Source organism: Hydractinia symbiolongicarpus, chromosome 2, assembly GCF_029227915.1.
Source record: "Hydractinia symbiolongicarpus strain clone_291-10 chromosome 2, HSymV2.1, whole genome shotgun sequence".
NCBI classification, from domain to species: domain Eukaryota; kingdom Metazoa; phylum Cnidaria; class Hydrozoa; order Anthoathecata; family Hydractiniidae; genus Hydractinia; species Hydractinia symbiolongicarpus.
In genome coordinates, this window is record NC_079876.1 from 30,479,096 (window position 1) to 30,500,488 (window position 21,393).

The 21,393-nt window shown below is 35.4% G+C and overlaps 2 protein-coding genes across 5 annotated transcripts in view; both read left to right on the top strand.

Annotated features, from left to right (window-relative positions):
* The first annotated feature begins 6,685 nt into the window (after positions 1 to 6,685).
* Positions 6,686 to 12,675, top strand: LOC130630605 (uncharacterized). 3 transcript variants are annotated; one of them, XM_057444164.1, is made up of 3 exons: positions 6,686 to 6,759; positions 7,285 to 7,344; positions 10,528 to 12,675. In XM_057444164.1, exons 2-3 carry the CDS (start codon positions 7,342 to 7,344, stop codon positions 11,596 to 11,598), a joined length of 1,074 nt encoding a protein of 357 aa, XP_057300147.1. In that variant the 5' UTR covers positions 6,686 to 6,759; positions 7,285 to 7,341; the 3' UTR covers positions 11,599 to 12,675. The 3 variants fall into 3 exon arrangements, with proteins under 3 accessions (XP_057300147.1, XP_057300146.1, XP_057300148.1); XM_057444163.1 differs by lacking the exon at positions 6,686 to 6,759 and adding an exon at positions 6,910 to 7,086 and having other exon boundaries at positions 10,528 to 12,674; XM_057444165.1 differs by lacking the exon at positions 6,686 to 6,759 and adding an exon at positions 7,128 to 7,150.
* Positions 12,676 to 18,735: 6,060 nt separating this feature from the next.
* LOC130630606 (cell adhesion molecule DSCAM-like) overlaps positions 18,736 to 21,393 on the top strand; it is a 42,445-nt gene continuing 39,787 nt past the window's right edge. Inside the window, exon 1 of one of the 2 annotated variants that reach the window (XM_057444169.1) lies at positions 18,736 to 18,879. The gene's annotated coding sequence lies outside the window, so the exon portion shown is untranslated. Of the gene's footprint in view, positions 18,880 to 18,948; positions 19,735 to 21,393 lie in introns of those variants that run through there. The other variant, XM_057444167.1, reaches the window with a different exon arrangement.

Here is a 21,393-nt window from a genome sequence, read left to right on the forward strand (position 1 = left end):
TTCTTTTTATCTGTAAATATTTTTAACGATTTTAGAATGATGGCAAATATAACTTACTTACTTACTTACTAACCTGAATTTGAAGCAGAGTGATACTTTTAAGTTTGAGACTAGTAAGGTTTTGTCTAAAGAAGTTACAAAGCTGAAAAATTAAAAAAATTGTTTATTATCCGGACAAATAAAAATATTGATACACAAAAATCATATGTAGCCAGTTTAGATAATCGTTAGATAGAACTGAGATGTTTAGTAATTCCATTTTTTTACTTCCGGTATGTACTATGTTTAAGTCCAAATTGGATTAAGATTACTTCTGTATGCTCCTATATTTCCAAACCGATGAGTCTGCAGGGTCAGGATACAGGAAGGCTTTCGATATCACTATTATCCTCTGATTGCTCTAACATCTTAAACGTTTCGTAGTTTTGTTTTGTTGTTTACATGTTATTCAAATAGTCTATGATTCGTGTGCGTAAGTTTGTTATATATATTGTCTCAATTTTTTTTAAACTATGAGTTACAAGTATAGAAGAAAGCCTGAAAATCGAAGTTTGAGAAATACGCACAACTGCAATTTCCATATAAACCACACAAAGTTGACTGAAACTTAATGGTGCTTAATTGTCTGTCTCGTACAGTGTCCGAACTGCTTATTTGCTTCTTGTTGATTATCACTTGCGAAGATGAAGTTTTTGCTTATTCAGCTATTGTTGTTTGCTATCGATAATAAACATTTTTTTAGTTTTAAAATGTTTTTGCTTAAAAACTTTATTACTTTATAACAAGATAAGTCTCAGAAACGACATTTTTTTATATTTTTAAAATTGCCCTTTTTCTTTTCTTTATTCACCCACTTCAAGCTGTTGTTTTAAAAAGTGCGTGTATTTTGTCTGGGATTTGCTGTTTCTCAGCAGCGCAAATATGAGTGTTGTGGTTAGATGACAGAAAAATTGCCCTAGACAGAGATGATTGTATGGGTAAAATTGCACAACTACGGACAATAACACATGCAATTTGGAACCTGTGCTAATATTCCATGGAAACCTACCACTGTTGGTTATTCGGGCGTATGCTAAAAGAAGTTGTGCTACTTCTTGGAGGTTTCTTACTTCCAAGGCGACATAAAGAGATCTATTTCTAATCTCTTTTAGCAAATTACATGTTGTGACATCTACCAAGAGGCCCACACACTTAATGTGATAATAGTCCCTACTAAATTCTATAAGAGAAAAGAAACAAGAGAAAGCTGCTTAAGATAAAAAGACCTGTTGTGTAGAAATTTGCAACAATCCATCTTGTAAGCTGATTAAAGTTACATACTGGAGAAATATGGAAGCATGGAAAAACCGGTTATAAATGTTTACTATTGTAAACCTTTCAACTTCGGAATGTGTTCTAATGGCTGTGTAGCGGAATTTATTCTTAAAAAATTAGTTATTATTCCGTGATTTTTTATTGCACAGAGTTTCTTTGGTTACATAATTTTTGTATTTATTTACCATGAAATACAGTAGTTAGTTGTTTTTAAAACCTCCTCTCCTCTCCTCTCCTCTCCTCTCCTCTCCTCTCCTCTCCTCTCCTCTCCTCTCCTCTCCTCTCCTCTCCTCTCCTCTCCTCTCCTCTCCTCTCCTCTCCTCTCCTCTCCTCTCCTCTCCTCTCCTCTCCTCTCCTCTCCTCTCCTCTCCTCTCCTCTCCTCTCCTCTCCTCTCCTCTCCTCTCCTCTCCTCTCCTCTCCTCTCCTCTCCTCTCCTCTCCTCTCCTCTCCTCTCCTCTCCTCTCCTCTCCTCTCCTCTCCTCTCCTCTCCTCTCCTCTCCTCTCCTCTCCTCTCCTCTCCTCTCCTCTCCTCTCCTCTCCTCTCCTCTCCTCTCCTCTCCTCTCCTCTCCTCTCCTCTCCTCTCCTCTCCTCTCCTCTCCTCTCCTCTCCTCTCCTCTCCTCTCCTCTCCTCTCCTCTCCTCTCCTCTCCTCTCCTCTCCTCTCCTCTCCTCTCCTCTCCTCTCCTCTCCTCTCCTCTCCTCTCCTCTCCTCTCCTCTCCTCTCCTCTCCTCTCCTCTCCTCTCCTCTCCTCTCCTCTCCTCTCCTCTCCTCTCCTCTCCTCTCCTCTCCTCTCCTCTCCTCTCCTCTCCTCTCCTCTCCTCTCCTCTCCTCTCCTCTCCTCTCCTCTCCTCTCCTCTCCTCTCCTCTCCTCTCCTCTCCTCTCCTCTCCTCTCCTCTCCTCTCCTCTCCTCTCCTCTCCTCTCCTCTCCTCTCCTCTCCTCTCCTCTCCTCTCCTCTCCTCTCCTCTCCTCTCCTCTCCTCTCCTCTCCTCTCCTCTCCTCTCCTCTCCTCTCCTCTCCTCTCCTCTCCTCTCCTATGTCCCATCCTGTAATTATGTTTTTTTATTTGTGATATTAATAAAATAGCTACAGTTGAGTAGGGGAAGTGTAAGTGGCTGGATCAAAGAGACAAAAAAGGCTTATTAGCATAATATGACATCTTGGTAATAACGTAACTACAAATTAATTTTGTGGTATTAAATGCGCTATATAAAGAAGCAGGAGTGAAACGGATGGATCATACTTTATTACACCATAAAACGTAGTGTGGAGGTGATTAGTTATGTTGTTCATTCTTTATGGAATTTTTGCATGTTTATGCGGTGCTAAAAAGCTACTTCTATGCTTCATTGGAAGGTCCAGAAAGGAGATACAACAAGAATCGTCAACATCTGTATACAGTGAATTGTTGCTCACGAGAAAAACAGTAACAGATATGAACTTGCAAGGTGTGAATGAAGATGGCACTCGTATAATTCTAATGAAAGACAATACAAAGATTTGCGTGGTTTTGAACTAAAGTTTTGTTTTAAACTAATGTACATACACTTGTTGAGACATTACAATAATTATCATTTTACAAGTCAAGTTAGAAGAATAGAACGTAACGGTAAAAAGGAAAGTTCCGGAATATTTTTGCAGACGATGCTTTTCAGACTAGAGGGTGAAGAAAATGGCAATGGAGGGAAGACTTTCTACAATCAGATAATCTTTGTTACCAAAACAACACTAATTATTATTTCGCTTTATAACTTTTTATCATGGTAAAAAGATCAATGTAATCTAATAAATATCTTTAACTCCTTTTCATTTATAGCAAAAATTTTCAACATTGTTGCACCTTCCTGGAAATGTTGCCGGTGCGGGTAGAAGTGTAGGATAAATATTTCAAAATTTTTTTGCAGTTGTAAATGCTATCATAAATTGAATATATTTAACATTTCGAAAGTTTTGTCATTATTTTATATAAAATCGTGCAGACTTCCTGCATAAAAAAGACGAATAAAAATATATCGCAGAAACATTTGAGATTTCGTGTGTCTGTAGCACAAACACAGACTATATACCTATGGAGTTTACGGCCCCTGTATCCTCATGAAAACAAAGGGTTGGTAAACTTAATACGTCGCCAGTCACTTTTTGGCAACTAAGCTTTGTTGAGTTTATAAAATATAAAATTATTGAATTTCCGCGCCCGAAGGCGTAGGAAATTCTTTAAAACCGTCGTTTTTTCTTTTGGAGCATTTTTTGAGAAAAAATCGACCCTGGGATTTCACGTTCCTCTGATTTTTTGATACCTAAATGTCATTTTAGGCCAAAATTGGTTCAAAAATTAAAACTACTTTATTTTCCACAAAATTTGGCACAGTTAAGAAAAAAATTATGCTGAACATGATGGTGACATCAAAATTTCTATTTTGGCCACTTTAAATGTCATTTTAGGCCAAAATTGGTCCAAAAATTAAAACTACTTTATTTTCGACAAAATTTCGCACAGAACACAAAAAAAAATATGCTGATCATTATGGTGACATCAAAATTTTGATTTTTTGCCACCTGAAATGTCATTTTAGGCAAAACTTGGTCCAAAAATTTAAACTACTTTATTTTCGACAAAATTTGGCACAGTTAATAAAAAAAGTATGCTGAACATGATGGTGGCATCAAAATTTTGTTTTTTTGTCAACTAAATGCCGTTTAAGACCATAAATGTTTCAATCGGAAGACTTTCAACCATGAATGATAGGCTATAATTTTTGTTCGCAATTTCTTTTAAAGTGTGAGTTTATTATGACACGTTTTGTTTTGTTTGCGTTTGTTGTAAGATGTAATGTCACTTGTGTGTTTTATCTTCAGAGCTTCAAGCACCAAACCTCTTCGAATGTTTGGCACGATAACACAACGAATTAGCAGGTTGTCATCAAATATTTTGGTAGCGAGCGGAAATTCTTAGAGCCCCCAGGGCTTCTTGTTTATATTTTTTATGATACATTTTAATATTATATATAGTTTATTATTTTATTTATTTGTTTTCAATTTCTTTTTATCTGTAAATATTTTTAACGATTTTAGAATGATGGCAAATATAACTTACTTACTTACTTACTAACCTGAATTTGAAGCAGAGTGATACTTTTAAGTTTGAGACTAGTAAGGTTTTGTCTAAAGAAGTTACAAAGCTGAAAAATTAAAAAAATTGTTTATTATCCGGACAAATAAAAATATTGATACACAAAAATCATATGTAGCCAGTTTAGATAATCGTTAGATAGAACTGAGATGTTTAGTAATTCCATTTTTTTACTTCCGGTATGTACTATGTTTAAGTCCAAATTGGATTAAGATTACTTCTGTATGCTCCTATATTTCCAAACCGATGAGTCTGCAGGGTCAGGATACAGGAAGGCTTTCGATATCACTATTATCCTCTGATTGCTCTAACATCTTAAACGTTTCGTAGTTTTGTTTTGTTGTTTACATGTTATTCAAATAGTCTATGATTCGTGTGCGTAAGTTTGTTATATATATTGTCTCAATTTTTTTTAAACTATGAGTTACAAGTATAGAAGAAAGCCTGAAAATCGAAGTTTGAGAAATACGCACAACTGCAATTTCCATATAAACCACACAAAGTTGACTGAAACTTAATGGTGCTTAATTGTCTGTCTCGTACAGTGTCCGAACTGCTTATTTGCTTCTTGTTGATTATCACTTGCGAAGATGAAGTTTTTGCTTATTCAGCTATTGTAGTTTGCTATCGATAATAAACCTTTTTTTTAGTTTTAAAATGTTTTTGCTTAAAAACTTTATTACTTTATAACAAGATAAGTCTCAGAAACGACATTTTTATTTTTAGTTTTGCCCTTTTTCTTTTCTTTATTCACCCACTTCAAGCTGTCGCTTTGAAAAGTGCGTGTATTTATTCTTAAAAATTAGTTATTATTCCGTGCTTTTTTATTGCACAGAGTTTTTTGGTTTTATAATTTTTGTATTTATTTACCATGAAATACAGTAGTTAGTTGTTTTTAAAACGAAAATATTTAAGAAAAGCTTGTCGACTAAGAAACATTCGGGCTAGGTGCAATTGTCCACGGACAAATTGAGTGGTAGGGAATTTTCACTGAGCCAACGATAGTACGTGAGCCCACTAATTGTTTGTTTTCTCTCCCAAAAGTGTTAAAAAGCCAATATTTTTTAATTGATCTTATATGAATTCAACGAGTTCTTGTTGTTAAATATTAGCATCTCCTCTCCTCTCCTCTCCTCTCCTCTCCTCTCCTCTCCTCTCCTCTCCTCTCCTCTCCTCTCCTCTCCTCTCCTCTCCTCTCCTCTCCTCTCCTCTCCTCTCCTCTCCTCTCCTCTCCTCTCCTCTCCTCTCCTCTCCTCTCCTCTCCTCTCCTCTCCTCTCCTCTCCTCTCCTCTCCTCTCCTCTCCTCTCCTCTCCTCTCCTCTCCTCTCCTCTCCTCTCCTCTCCTCTCCTCTCCTCTCCTCTCCTCTCCTCTCCTCTCCTCTCCTCTCCTCTCCTCTCCTCTCCTCTCCTCTCCTCTCCTCTCCTCTCCTCTCCTCTCCTCTCCTCTCCTCTCCTCTCCTCTCCTCTCCTCTCCTCTCCTCTCCTCTCCTCTCCTCTCCTCTCCTCTCCTCTCCTCTCCTCTCCTCTCCTCTCCTCTCCTCTCCTCTCCTCTCCTCTCCTCTCCTCTCCTCTCCTCTCCTCTCCTCTCCTCTCCTCTCCTCTCCTCTCCTCTCCTCTCCTCTCCTCTCCTCTCCTCTCCTCTCCTCTCCTCTCCTCTCCTCTCCTCTCCTCTCCTCTCCTCTCCTCTCCTCTCCTCTCCTCTCCTCTCCTCTCCTCTCCTCTCCTCTCCTCTCCTCTCCTCTCCTCTCCTCTCCTCTCCTCTCCTCTCCTCTCCTCTCCTCTCCTCTCCTCTCCTCTCCTCTCCTCTCCTCTCCTCTCCTCTCCTCTCCTCTCCTCTCCTCTCCTCTCCTCTCCTCTCCTCTCCTCTCCTCTCCTCTCCTCTCCTCTCCTCTCCTCTCCTCTCCTCTCCTCTCCTCTCCTCTCCTCTCCTCTCCTCTCCTCTCCTCTCCTCTCCTCTCCTCTCCTCTCCTCTCCTCTCCTCTCCTCTCCTCTCCTCTCCTCTCCTCTCCTCTCCTCTCCTCTCCTATCCTCTCCTCTCCTCTCCTCTCCTATCCTCTCCTCTCCTCTCACCCCACACGGCCGTACATGTCATATTGAGAATTTCTCTATATTGTTGTAGCTATGTGCAAAATTGCCGAGGAAAACAATCGATCTTTAGTTAGGACAGTAGAAAGTCACATGTTACTAGCTACGTACTTCCCCTACTTTTATCAATTAATTTAATTGTAATGATTAAGATAACGAGGATTAACGTGGGATGAATATGATGAAGGAATAACAGCGTTCATTAAGTGGCATGGCATGTTAATAGACAGTAAGTATTCAAGCTTTTTAAATTTAAAACGTTTGATAAAGTACTACAATTTGAAGTGTTGTCAGTATGTTCTCCAAGGTATGTTACATGAATAAAAAATTCGTGTATACTTTCAGAATTTCATTTCATTACTTATGTATCCCACCTTTCGTATCACATGAAACAATACTATAATTTAATAATCAAAACGAAACTTAAATTGTATTTAAACAGCATGTGACATCTTAATAAGCTTTTTTTGTTGTGAAGTTTAATTAATGAAACCATAATGGTGGCATTTTGCGACAAAAAAAGCTTGAACTGAAACGAGAGTATACAAAGGATAAGGTATACAAACCATGCTTTACTTTCGAATTAGAAGAAGGACTTTTGGTTATTGGAAGTAGTTAATGTTGTTGTTTTTATTGTTGTTGTTATCTCCTTTTTCTTTACTATTTTTTTGTTACAACTGACACTGTTTTTAAACGTGTTCATCTTAAATGTTATATTAAAAATTTCTATCATACATATGCTGTTTTTATTTAGAAGTTCATGTACCTTAAAAAAAGAACGAATCTGTAATATTTAAACTGAAACGCCATAATGGTAAGTCTAATAATTTCGTTTACATCATTTTTCGCAATGTGTGTAAAAAAACAGCCACCAATCTTTTATAATCTTTCTTAGTGCTGCTACTGTGTTCCAAATACATAGACTAAATATACATCAGCATGGAATACCTAAATTTTACACTACTCAACATTTAGTTATACAGTTAAAAATGCAATGGTAGATAAAAGCTGGACCTAAACCAAAATATTAAAAATAAATTACAAAGCGTAAATAAAAGAAATGATTCGCGAAAAAAACCTAGAACGTAATTAAAAATATAATTGGCAAAACTAAAGACAACATTGAGAAATTTCCAAAACATCTTATCATTAAAGACGAAATTACACATCAAAAAGATAAAATTGCTAACAAATTTAACGATTTTTTTATCAATGTTGGACCAACACTAGCTGCAAAAATTCCATCTTCGACAAAAACTGACACCTCTTACTCAAATACTTGCGGTGCTTTAATGAGTGAATCTGAACTTACCAGAGAAGAAGGAAATTCGAAGTGCTTTCTCATCATTAAAACCAAAAAGAGCCCAGGTCTTGACGACATTAGTCTATACATTGTACAAAAAGTTTATGACATTATTGAACCATCTCTAATTCATGTTTTTAGTCTTCCTTTAAGTATGGACAGTTTCCAGATCAACTAAAAATGCTAGATCGATACCAGTATATAAATCAGGAGAAAACTCCTATAGTACTAATTATAGACCTATCTCAGTATTGCCATGCTTTTCGAAAATTCTCGAAAGATTATTGATAACTGTCTGTACGACAATTTAGGGCAAAACAATATTTGATATAACAAACAGTCATGAGTCATTCAACGGGCCATGCAGTCATGGAATTAATAAGTGAATTATCGGAATCCTTTAATCACAGATTGTTTACCTTAGGGGTATTCATTGATCTCTCAAAAGCTTTTGAAACTGTAAATCATAGCATACTTTTATCTAAACTAAAATCCTACGGTATTCGGGGCAACAATTTAAAATGGTTTACAAATTACTTGACTAACTGAAAACAATGCATATCATACAACGTTAAAACTACGCCCTTTTAACTAATAAAATGTGGTGTTCCACAAGGATCCATTCTTGGACCCTTACTGCTTTTGATTTACATCAACGACTTACAAAATTCCTCCAAAATGCTGAAATTTCTTCTATTCGCTGACGATACTAATCTTTTTTACTCTCTTACTCACATTAAAGATCTTTTTAAAACAGCTAGAACTTGAACGAATGGCTTATAGCAAATAAACTCTCATTTACTATAAGTAAAACTAAATATGTGTTATTCTATAACCGTTACAAAACTGAGAATATTCCACTCAAACTACCATCTCTTAACCCTATTCGGTCCGGGGTTTTTCGAACATACTATGACCGGGGGGGGCGGATTCCGCCCCCCCCCCCCTCAATAACTTTCCATAGGGTTGTTCAAATTGAATCAAACTTGGCACACTTATAGTACGTCATAAAAGGAACAAAATGGCGCCAAAAAAAGTTTGCTTGCGTCAGCACATTTTCTGTGACGTCATCAAAAGCTTAAAAATTGTTAAAAATGCCACTATCTGCTTAAAATATAATTACTTTTGTTCTAGAGCGAATTTTTACATTCTGTTTGAAGTTTCTGAAAGCTAAATAAAAGTTATTTAACATATCTTCCGGTTTTTACATGGATGGGATAAAAAATTGCCAAAAATTGCCCGAAAATCCGTTTTTTTTCGATTTTCGGGTAAAATCCGACAAAATCGGGAAATCGGATTAGTCACGTGTTCAAATTATTCAAAATGATTCTTCTTAATGAAACAAAGTTGTTTTGAAAGTTTCAAGTTCTAAGGATAATCCTAACAGGAGTTATTATATTTTCTCCATTATAAGGATTTCATAGAGATTTTTAGGGGTAGTTTGGAGTAATGGCCAATATCAAAGCCTCTTAAAAGTATGGGACCTAAAAAAATTGCATGCAGGTGTCTAATAGATAAATGTTGAAACTCAGTAAGTATCATAGCCATATAACAAAGCAATCAGGAGTTATTAAAAAAAAACCGTCAGGGGGGGCGGAATCCGCCCCCCCCCCCCCCCCCGGACCGAATAGGGTTAAAATTAATAACGTGAACATAAAGAAAGAAGAAACAATAAAATTTCTTGGCGTAATTTTGGATGAATCATTAACATGGAATAAACATATACAAACCCTTGAAAATTAAATCTCTAAAAACTTAGGAATATTATATAAGGCCAAACGATACTTAAATCTCCATTGCTTAAAAAACCTTTATTTTTTTTTCATACACAGTTGCTTATCATATTATAACATATGTTGGGCAAGCAATAATGTAAATAAATTAAAAAAATTATATAATAAACAAAAGCATGCTTGTCGCATAATTTTTGATTTAGACAGACATGCATCAACACAACACTCTTCAAATTGGGGCTTTGAACGTCTATCAACTAAATATACATCAAGTTTTACTTTTTATGAAAAAGATAAAACAGAACGTAACACCAGAATTGTTTATTACGAAATTTACTTCAACACAACAAGGATAAAATACCAGATTTTCAAAAAATAATTATGAAGTACCAAAAACTTTATTAAAGTCTAGCACATTTTTAGTTAGGCATAGGGGACCATACCCTTGGAATACTTTTTTATCTGATGCAATTAAAACAAACGAAACTCTTAAATTTTTTAAGAAAAATACAAAAAACAAAATTATTAATGACAAAACTTATAGACATTCATAAATATTTTTAGATACACACTGGTTTATAGACAGTTGTATAGTCAACATATTTCTTTACTATATCTCTCTTTTTTGCTTAAAAGCGGGGCTTGGTGATAAGGCAACTTGTGCCTTCTTTTTGCTCTAGCCATTCTTGTAAATATTTAAGGAAATTAAAACCTGTAACATTTATATAACGGCGAATTATCTATCTATCTATATCTAAAAATGTTAGAGCCTAATGTTAATCACAAATCAGTGGTTTGATGACTTTATTCTATGCAAAAAGAAACAATGCTTGAAACGAAACTAAAAGAGTTTTTTTTTAAAAGGAATCATGACTAGTCTAGTATATGACTGGTCAAGCATGACTAGTCTAGTGCATGATTGGTCAAGCGTATGTTTGGTTGTTGTTTTTGTTTGTTTTAGCACTTGTTTTTATCATCGTGGATGTTATTAACCCTACTTTCCAACGTTGTATCACTTTTGGACACAAAGCCATTTTGCAGAATACTAGGTCTCAAAGATGATGAATTTTTTGAATTAACTGTTAATGGACTAAACAAATCCCTTCACAATCCAAAGGATCCAATTTATCTCCAAGCCCGTCTGTACGTAACAGGTGAATTGAGGAATTACACTTGTCGAAATATTCTATACGCAGATTCACTTTCTATTTCGTGTCACACGTGGAGCATGACAGAACTTAGCTATGTTTATCTATCAGCTATTACAACTGTCAGTAACCGTGTAGTATATGAATATACACAGAGATATGAACCAGAAGCTGAAATATTTCAATGTTTTAAGGATCACAGTATAAAGAATTATAGAATAACAGAGTTACGAAACGGCACAGCTCTTATTAGCTTCGAAATCAACTACTATGACTTTAATCTATTTCTACCCTATTTTTATATCACTGCTCAAAAAGATGCGAATTCAGAAAAAGTAGTTTCATTATGGAACGGGATATGTCGACGAAGCTGCAGTGTGTTTGTGTCAGGTTTATCTCCCTGCACAAGGTACGTTATAAAGGTCGTAACAAAATTCGATGCAGAGGGAGGTACAGATAACGTGTCATCGAAAAAATTAAAAACATCGTGTTTACCTAAACTATTAAATTCTAAAGGAGTACCTATAACATTGTTTTTTTTTATTACCGCAGGGGTGTTGTCATTTGTAATTCTCTTCGTAATTCTTTTCTGCTTCATAAACAAATCAAAATATTGTAAGCGCATTCGAGAAAAAGATGAGCCGAACGAACAAATCTACCCAAGGAATGAGTGTGAAGATTGTGGGTTGCAAGCTGTTCATGAATATGAAGAGATCGAGGGTTTAGAAGGAAGTCAGTCAAAAAATGATCTAACAGTAGATGATGGAGAGGATATGAAACCTGCAACGTTTTCTGGAGAGATAGGAGTAGATGCAAGCCAAGTATTATATGTACCATCTTCTTTGCTTGTTGAACCAGAGCAGTTCAGACTATTGAACACATAGAAATGCAAGATCTTGATCGTTTTGTGAAAAAAATTGTACATTATAAAAATTTATACTATATTTTTTATCTTTTTTTATTTTTTCAAAAGATGTTTTTAGTAAGAAAAATACCTCCTCTATGTGTTCTACCATAGTTTTTGTCTACTTTAAATTAGTACGGCAAATCTAGAAGTGGCTAACCTCAAAACAGAATCATCTACACAAGAAAACTTCAATCTTGACCATCTACGCAACAGAATACAATTGTAGTAAAAATTATTCGCACGCTCTCTATAACATGCTTTCTGTGTGACCATGTTAGATATTTAAGTATACCAGCTATAAGGAACGCGAAGAATTATGTGCTTAAAATGCTGCTGAAAGTCAAAAACACTTGTCATACATACCGACAACCCATGGCCGTTAAAACTGAAACAAGAAGCCCGATGGCTTGAAGACTTCCGCCATCAGGATAGATATCCCGAATTTAAATTGATCAAAAGCATAAGGCCAGTCTGTGAGTTTCCAGATATTTAACACGTGATGGAAAAAAACCCAGAAGTAACCAAAAAGTGCGGTCGACAGCAGAAGATTCGTTCGCGACCATGCGTAACTTTTCAACCTTCGCGTTCTCTGATTTCCCGGAAATATTCACGCTGGGTCTCCTGGCTACTTTTGGTTGTGTTTATACGAATTAACATATTTCATTGTTATTTTGAAATCACGTGACTTTTTCTGTGACATAAAACAAAATCCAGTGTGGAGAAACACGTAAACGCCATGCAGAAAAGCACCGGAAACTGCGTTTTCAATGTGAATTTTTCACGTGCTAAACCCTTTTTAGCCCTTCTAAGACAACGTATATAAAGACTTTGTAAAATTGAACTGCATATTTTCTAATCCAAATATAAACGAAATATAACAAATCCGAATGCTACACTCTGTAGCAATTATCACTAATTTAGGGCAATCCTGTAAATTACAGAATAACTGGATAATTGCCCCTGTCCAAATATGAGCCCCATCTCCAACTTCTCTCTAATGGCCAAAATTTTAAATAAGCTCCCCTGTCCGGGTGCTTATTTGTCATTTACGGTGTAAATCAAGAACATTGCAAGAACATTTATAGACTGCATTTTGAAAACGTTACATTGCAAGGCTTTCTTTCATTCCAATGTTCTTATAAAAAAAGAATGGGGAATCGGAAACCGTTCGGGTAATAGAGAGTTGGGACTTGTTCAAAGTTTTTGTATAAATTTTGTATAAATGGCCAATGAAGCGTGATTTTTCTCCCTTATATGGAAGGGGGACGAAATCTTTCTTTGTACAGAATAAAATCTCGATCTTGGAGGCTAAGAACGGACTGAAAAAATAAAAATGCAAAATAATATATCTCAGCGTTACGTTTTGTGCCAGCAACAGATGCCATGATTGTAAAACTTCAATACAAAAGACATTTAAGTCGCCTCACACATGTAGATATGAAACACTTGAATTAGTTAAGACTCTATTTACGTTTACAGAGCCAAAACAATGCAAAAAAACTGCTTGTGTCATATAAAGTTCTAGATACATGTTGTTCCGTTCGAGAGAGAAGATACCCGAAGAGACCAGAAAAACGTTCGAGTTATAGGGGTTCGAGTTATAGAGAGTCCACTAGAGTATTCTTAAAAAAATAAAATGAAAAGGTTTTACTCAGTGTGTTTAAAGTTAACAAATTTATCGAATGTTTCAGTATTTAGGAGTTACTGTTACTACCTCGCTCAATTTTTTTAAAATGTCAACGGTGGTTGTTTTGATGAAGGCTGATCTAAAAAAAAGAAAAAATGAGGAACAAGAATGGAATTGTAGCATAAACGGAGTTAACACCAGGTTACTAATCAATCAATGTCTCTTTAAGGCAGCACTTCAATGATTTGAAGAGAATATTTATTAAAAAGAGACAAATCAATACTTCATGTGATTCAAAAGGTATACAAATCTTTATCAAGCTGATACATAATTATTTTATCATTTTGAGTATAACATTACTAGGCGTCAGTAATGCATCAGTTTAATGAAGTATCAACAGAAATGTGAAAAAACATATTTTCTTGGAAGTTTAAAGTTGCTTAACCCTATTCGGTCCAGGGTATTTAGAACATATATGACCGAGAGCATATATTTTCCAGGTTATAAAGACTCATAGAGATTTATATGGGTAGTTTCGAGTAATAGCTCTGAGAGGTATTGGACTTGAATACATGGCATGCAGGTGCCTAATAGATAAATATGAAAACTTAGAAGTATCATAACAATGCAGCATAGAAAAAAAAAGAGTTAAAAAAGAACGGTAGAGGGAGGGAGGGAGGGAGGGAGAGCTGACGGAATCTCCCCACCTCCCAGACCAAAAAAGGGTTAATCGCATTACGTGTTTTCTTTCTTTACTTTTGTCTAATTTCAGCTTATTTTGGATTATCTTATTTTTAACGCTTATTAAGCCTTAAGTGTTCTTTATTTGTCTTATAGCAATTGTAGACTTTTTGTTCATATAGTCTACGAAGGTACGTTCTTAAAATGTTCATAGATTTCGGCAAAATCTCAGCCTCAGCGTCCTTATAAACTAGGTTCTTATAAAAAATGTGTAACCAAATAAATCCTAATTATTATAAAGTCAAACGTCAGCCTTTCTAATTCAATTTATTTCCTGTCAGCAAAAAATTGCCAAAATGAACTTCCATTTGTTTGCTCTACGTCAGGAAACTTGTGTTTCACGTCAGCAATTTATATTTTGTTTGCGATTGTACACCAATGCTAGCTATATTTATGAGAAAATAAGAACAAAACTGTTGTAAGTTTACGTCACAACCAACTGCAATAAACTGTTATAAATTACTGTACAGGCACAGTCACGGCAATCAACGTTTATATTTTTGTTGTCCATTTTGTTCAAAAATTTTAATTGATAGTTTGTGTCTTTTAAATGAAATTGACAAAACATTTTAAATGCTTTTGGGTATGCTGGGTCTCCAATTAGTAGTGGCGGTACCGGTGTATACCCAGGCAATAATTCCTGTAAACAAGGTGGAAGACGGTTGTTCACAAACATTTTGCTAACTGAACTGTTAGCAAAAACCCTTGCATCGTGTACACTACCCGGCCACTTTACCTCCACATCGATAAAGCATCCTTTCTCGTCACAGATAGCTTGTATTATGTAATTGACAACAAATTATTTTGTGATAAGAAGCATACAAAACATTTTAAATGCTTTTGAGTGGATTCCTCAACAGGATTTCGTTTAAAACATTTTTTTAGCGTTCTTAATGAAATTATCAACAAACCTTATTGTGATAAGAAGCACACTATTTTAAGTGAATTCTTCCACGGGTTTTCAATAACTAGTTTAAATAAAGATAGCTGTAGGTTATTCATCATCATTTAACGTGCTTAGCATATTCAAAATCTTTTTGTTTTACCAAGAAGCTTTAGCTACAATCGCTTACTAAACGAGAGGGCTGTTGTATTTCTTAATTCAGCAGTCTACTATTCTTTATTAACGTAAAACGCAGCACAACGACCGAGTTAGTTATATTTTATTAATTCTAACAAAGTAACACCAAAACATTTTTCATAATTTTTTTTAGCTTTACAAAGTTTTGCTTACAAAACTGATTGATCACGGCCTTACGCACCATTTTATTATTGACCTGAAAACGTCTTGACTAAGGAAAGAAATCATTATAATTATGCGAAAATGTGAAAACCAATCATACTTCAAGATCCGGTCAAAAATACCAGGGTATTTTTCGCCGTTTTCTCTCATCAAAAAAGATACCCTGGGGCGAAGGTGAGACTTGTTTCTCACAGGTGTAAGGGGCAGAGAAACTTGGGTCCATAAAGTAATTGTAATATTAAAAATCAGTAAATATTTTTTCAGCCGTAGCGCTTCCTTTGTTTCTTATATAGTAACCATTTAATTAAAAACATTTCATTAAAGAAATGTGGCTTTCTACTATCTGTTGCACACAAATGGTCAACATTGTTATTTTTTTACCACGAAAAAAGCTTAAACCGTTGCAAAAAAGGAGAATATTGTTACGGTTCAATGCAACCTTGTCCCCAGGGCATCTTGTATCTTTTCTGACCCCGGGACGGCGATACGAACATGGCCCTGGAGGAGGCCTCGTCACGTGACCCTCCAATACACAGTATTTCTGTGTGCAATATTTAATGAGATTTGTCTTAATGTACCAAAGTTTTATATATAACCTTGCAGAGCTAAGCGAGAATCGGCGTTTTACCTCACAGATACGTGCGGCGAGTTTGTTTTGATTCCTCTCATCGCAACACACAAACTTCTCGCATATTGCCCTTGATTGTTTTGTGTAAATGTATAAATACACAATAATGCTATTTAGGCTGCTGTTTACTTGAAGGAATTCAAGCAATTTAGTTATGTGTATTTCACTGAATTGGTAGACTAGCAAGCACTGGGTTGCAAAACTTGTAGCTAGGGGAAACTTGGAAATTAGTAAATGATTTGCCCATCTGAACATAGCACTTCGTCGGTTCTCTAAGTTGCAAATATGGCTACATAATTTTCAAATGTTCGTATCATTCTAGGTGTATGACTGAAAGTAGCTAGGCAGAAATTTAACCTCATATTAACATTTACATTTTTTATTCATTTTGGCTGAACTTTAGAATTCTCATTTACCGTGAGTTCATATCTGTGTCTGCATTACTGCTTTTATATGATGACAAAGATTTTGCTGTATTTAAACAATACTTAACTGAAACTAAATTCATATATGGTGGACTCACTGCTTGCAGTTATATTGGATGAAAAAGGCTTCAGAAAAGTATTTACTTCAGAAGTATTTTTTTCTTTTACATTTGTGGCCTTAACATTTCCAAAAAGGCACCCATTACTGATAAATTCTGCTTTTTCTTTTCTTAATGACATGTTTTTAAAACGCCTTGCAGCTTTTTTATTTTTTACTCAACAAGCTCACATTTAATTTGCACACACAGATATACAAATACAAGGTTTTTTCTGTTTTAAACATAAATAATCCAAAAATTTTATCAAGAGCATTATGCTGGTTTGAAAATTAAATTGTGATCTGTTTTCTCGATTTAATGTATCATTGCCTTAATAGTTTAGAAAGAATTGGTATACGACTTTACCAACAGCAAAGTATTGCTACCTTGAGAAAAAAATGTTTTGGGAATAATTTTTTGAGGAAATTATTTTGGGGATTTTGGACCAAAATTAGTTTCATAAATTCGCACTTTTTAGAGCTCATCAAAATTCTGCTGCTGTTCAAAAATCGATTTTTTATTGATATATACATCTATTTATTGTTATCATTCTGCTTGGAAAATATTTAATGCCAAGCTAGCTAACCGTAAAGATTAATTCAGTATTCTCATAAGAGTATCCTATCACAAAAAGATATCAGCAAAGAGATATTCCTTGCAACTAAATTTTTTGTTTACTGGCATAATTTTAGGTTGAATCTTATCTGACCTATTTCTGTATCTTGGTCAAAATTGATATGCTGTCAAAACGGCTTATCGGAGTCTCTGAAAAGAGCTAAATTCTGAAACTTAGAAAGTATGATGATAATAGAACTATTTTTTGGCTCAATTTCATCAAACCAATCTAAAACCATATCATACCAAATCTCAAGTCAATATTTTAATTTTTACTGAAGTAATGGGACGCTATATAAACTATATATATATACTCGGTTTAGACTTTTTTTGTTATTTTTTATGTTCACTGCTTTGTAATTTGTATCAAAACTCTTTGGATAATATATCACAGTGGTGAGCTGTTAAATATCTATCACCATCTTCAGTACATCCTGGATTTAACCATGTGCCTGATTGAGCGCTCAATCAAATTTGATTGAGTTCGATTTTCTAAAATTTCTTCATAGCGTGTTAAAAAAGGCCTAGCAAGAATCAGTTTAAGAAAATCTTCCTACCTTTTTCCTTCCTCAAAATGGCTTTTTAATTTTTTTTAATTTTTTATGCCTCGTGTAAAATTATATTTTATCAGATTGGTTTAAAAGTACTCCTTAACAAGTTTCAAGTCAATAACTTTATTTTTTTACTGAAACTATTGCACTTTGAAATTTCTTGAATTAGGCCGGGTAAATGTGCATTCAATAATAAAATGCCTCCGACAGTTAACCTACTGGCTTTTTATATCGTTTATAGTAACCAAAGCATATAAGGTAATAAAACATGCCCACTAACAACAACCTGATATAATTTAAAACGTAATGTATACATATTTTGTAAAAAAAACATTTTAGATATTTTGTGCAAAATTATTTTGTCTATAAAGGACATGGGCGGCAATTTTATGCAACGTCATTCTTTGCAAAAAGCTGCAAATTAATCTTGGCCACTTGGAAACAAGTTGAGTTCCTTTCTTTTGTTCTTATCTTGATAGTTAGCTAGGTATAGTGTGCTAGCTAGCTACTTTTCTAGCTTTATTAAACATTCCCAGCTATTGAAATATTGTCATGTAAGCAGTATTATTTATGATGTCTTATTTTATACTCTCAATGCTTAGTAATGCTTTCTATTAAATTTTTCACTTTGAAAAAAACTTGATACTTCTGATACTGCTGATGCACCTCCGCCATTTTAATACGAACAGCTTCCTCCTGTTGGTCACAGACTCGCCGCCTCGCCAAAATGTTTTGTATGACGCAATAACATATCCACGCCAATCAGGTTTCATATCGGACCAGCCTCCTCCAGGGCCATGTTGGCATCGCCGTCCCGGGGTCAGAAAAGATACAAGATGCCCTGGGGACGAGGTTGGGTTCAATGTTCAAAAATTTCGCGAATATCATCTGTACTTTCAAATTTTTGCGGATTGTGACACCTTTTTTCTGACAGATTTTGCCTTGTTGATGGCCACTCCGTAATAACGGCTCAGGGGCTACAACCCCTTGGGGACGAGGTAGCGATACGCCCATTTAATAGTTATGATCTTAATTTTTTTTTAATTTTATAAAATAGGATTCCTTTAAAATATTTTCGCTGATCTGGCGGACTTGGTCCGAATACAATTTTTAACATCGAGGTCTAATATTTTGTAACTGGTCGTCAACCCGTGGAAAAATCCACGGGGTGGCACGTCCTTTATATATCGCATTTCGTGTTACCGTAACAGGTCTTCCTGCAACACGAAGTACGATATATCATGGATATATAAAGGATGCGACATATAAACAGACAGACGACGGCTATTATTATAGAGATAATCCAATATTAGATATCGTCGACCACGCGGTAAGATATTTTTCTTCAATAAACACTTATCTGGTTACCATTTTTTATCTTCTTTTAAGTTGAAATTGAGCCCTTAGCCCTTATAATACTCTCCCGTTTCATGAAAAGACGGCTCTTAGCCAAAAAATAATTTGCTTTCCAAAATTAGAGTGGCAATTAGTAGCCAAGGAACAGACCTAGATGGCTTATGTTTGGTACTGTTAGGCGGCTCGATCCCTCCTCTATTCAAATCAATGTAGCACTTTTCCAACGACTCAGACCTTGTGCCTCAACTGCAGGGCTTTGCTCGCCCAATTTTACGTAGATTTACAGGATCTGTCGTCTAGCGTGGTTGAGTGAGGTTGAGCTAAAAAAATAAATGTAAAAATTCTGATGTGTGAAAGTTTTAAATTACATGTTTTGTTTCATTAGCAACATTTGTATAGGCATTGGATGAAATTTTTGCCCGATCTATTAATGAAAACCCTTCAGACTTACATAATGTATATATTTAAAAACTTCATTTATTTTCCTTATACTCGCAGTTTTTAATAAAAAATTGATTCTAATTTCTCAGAAAGACTTTATTTGTTTTTTATTTGTTTTTTAACAACATATACTATTTACTTTCTTGTTAAAATATTTGAGAACGTGGGCCAGTGTTTACAGCAATAACATATTATTGTTGAACGAAGAATTTAAAATTTATGCAAACTTCTCATTTCAAAAGATTTCTTAACATAATGGTAGCTTATGCAAAAGGTAAACAAATGCTAGAGAAGTTAGAAATCTTACATAGTAAATGTATGCGATTATAACATAAAAATATAAAAAGAAATATTTTAAAGAATGGAGACGCCGTCCTAATGTTTGAAGGTAATATTACTATTATTAGTCGATAAGGCCCGTGGAAATATTCACTGAGGCAGGATATAAAATTTTGATGACGTCAGCAACCTATGCATTAAAAAATTTTAGAATTTTGTTTTCACGTTGCATCTATTGTGTAGAGATTAAGGCGCTGATAAAGAAAATGTATATGATCATGTGCTTTTGATATGAGCGATTAATATAAGGAAGGGTTTAAAAATTTTGCTGACGTCAGCAATGGCCCCATCAAGACCGAAAAAATCTTTTTATAAATTTGTATACCTGTTACCTTCATCGCATAGATCTTGAAACGCTGATAAGGAAAATATATAGGATCATGTACTTTTGACAAACGGTTGCTGAGATATTAGGGTTTGAGGGTTTTTGATGACGTATTCAACCCGTCCATTCCAAAACGGATTCGGGGACCCAGGTTTTGGGTTTTCACCGCGTGGGTCCCAGGTGTTACTCACACGGTGAAAAAATCATTGACGTCACCACCTCGTTTCCAAGTTATTTGGTCTCAAATACGATACGATACGGTTTACCCTAGCGCCCAGTCCAGCGTCACGATTAATTTGTTAACGTATACTAAAACTTATTCGGCAAAATAAAATAACATTGACTAATTGTTTTTGCTATGTCGGGTTAACAACGTGTTGTAACCTGTGTTTTTATTTCTGCTAAAGTTGCAGTAACATATATTTTTAAAATCTATACTATAATACCCGTATACGTCTGTCTGTCACGCAAAATGGTAGCTTAGCTGCGTAAGTACCGAGACGCATATAAAGAACGGGCGAACCCGTGGATTTTTCCACGACCTAACGACTAGTATATATATATATTACACCTAAAACAATATATTGTGTGTGATTTACGACATAATAAACCGTACTAAAGCTCTTCACCTGAATATGTGAACAGTTTACGACTGCTATTAATTGTTTCACTGGTGTGTTCAAAGCTGTTTGCCTATACTAGGCGTTCAACCTGGTTGCACAAATAATTTTGAATTTACCGCCGAAACTCATTATGCAAAATAAAGTAACATTGACTAATTGTGTTTGTTATGACGGAGTAACAATGGTTTGTATAACTGTTTTTATTTCAGCTATCGTTGTCGAAAAGTTATTTTTTTTCAAAAATATGTTACCGTCGCAACACTGCAATGGAGTTATGCGCTGCACTTGATTTAGGATATACTGCATACCTGTGCTAAAGCACTTCACCCGATCGTGTAGCACAGTTTACGGCTCTTATTAAACACTCCATAAATTGTTCAACGCCGGGTCACAACTTGACTTATGGCTTACCCCGACGTTTCGACGCCGGGTTTACCCGGCTAGTCTCTATTATAATAGCCGTCGTCTGTCTGTGTGTCAGCGAAAGCCGTGTCCCGTGGCGGAAACAAGAAATTTTTAAAATGCGCACCAATAACAAATGCGATATATTTTTGCCGACTTTGTTTTTACCGCTTGCGGGTAAGTATACCAATCACGACGCCTGATTCTTTAAAAAACAATCGAAGATTTTCGCGACCAGAAGGAATCCAAGATTTTCGCTTATAAAAACAATATATTTTCGCGGCTGAATGAACGACAGCCCGGCCTACCTGACTTTTTTTCTTCCATTTCTTTTTCTGTAGTTTTTAAGTAAGGGAAG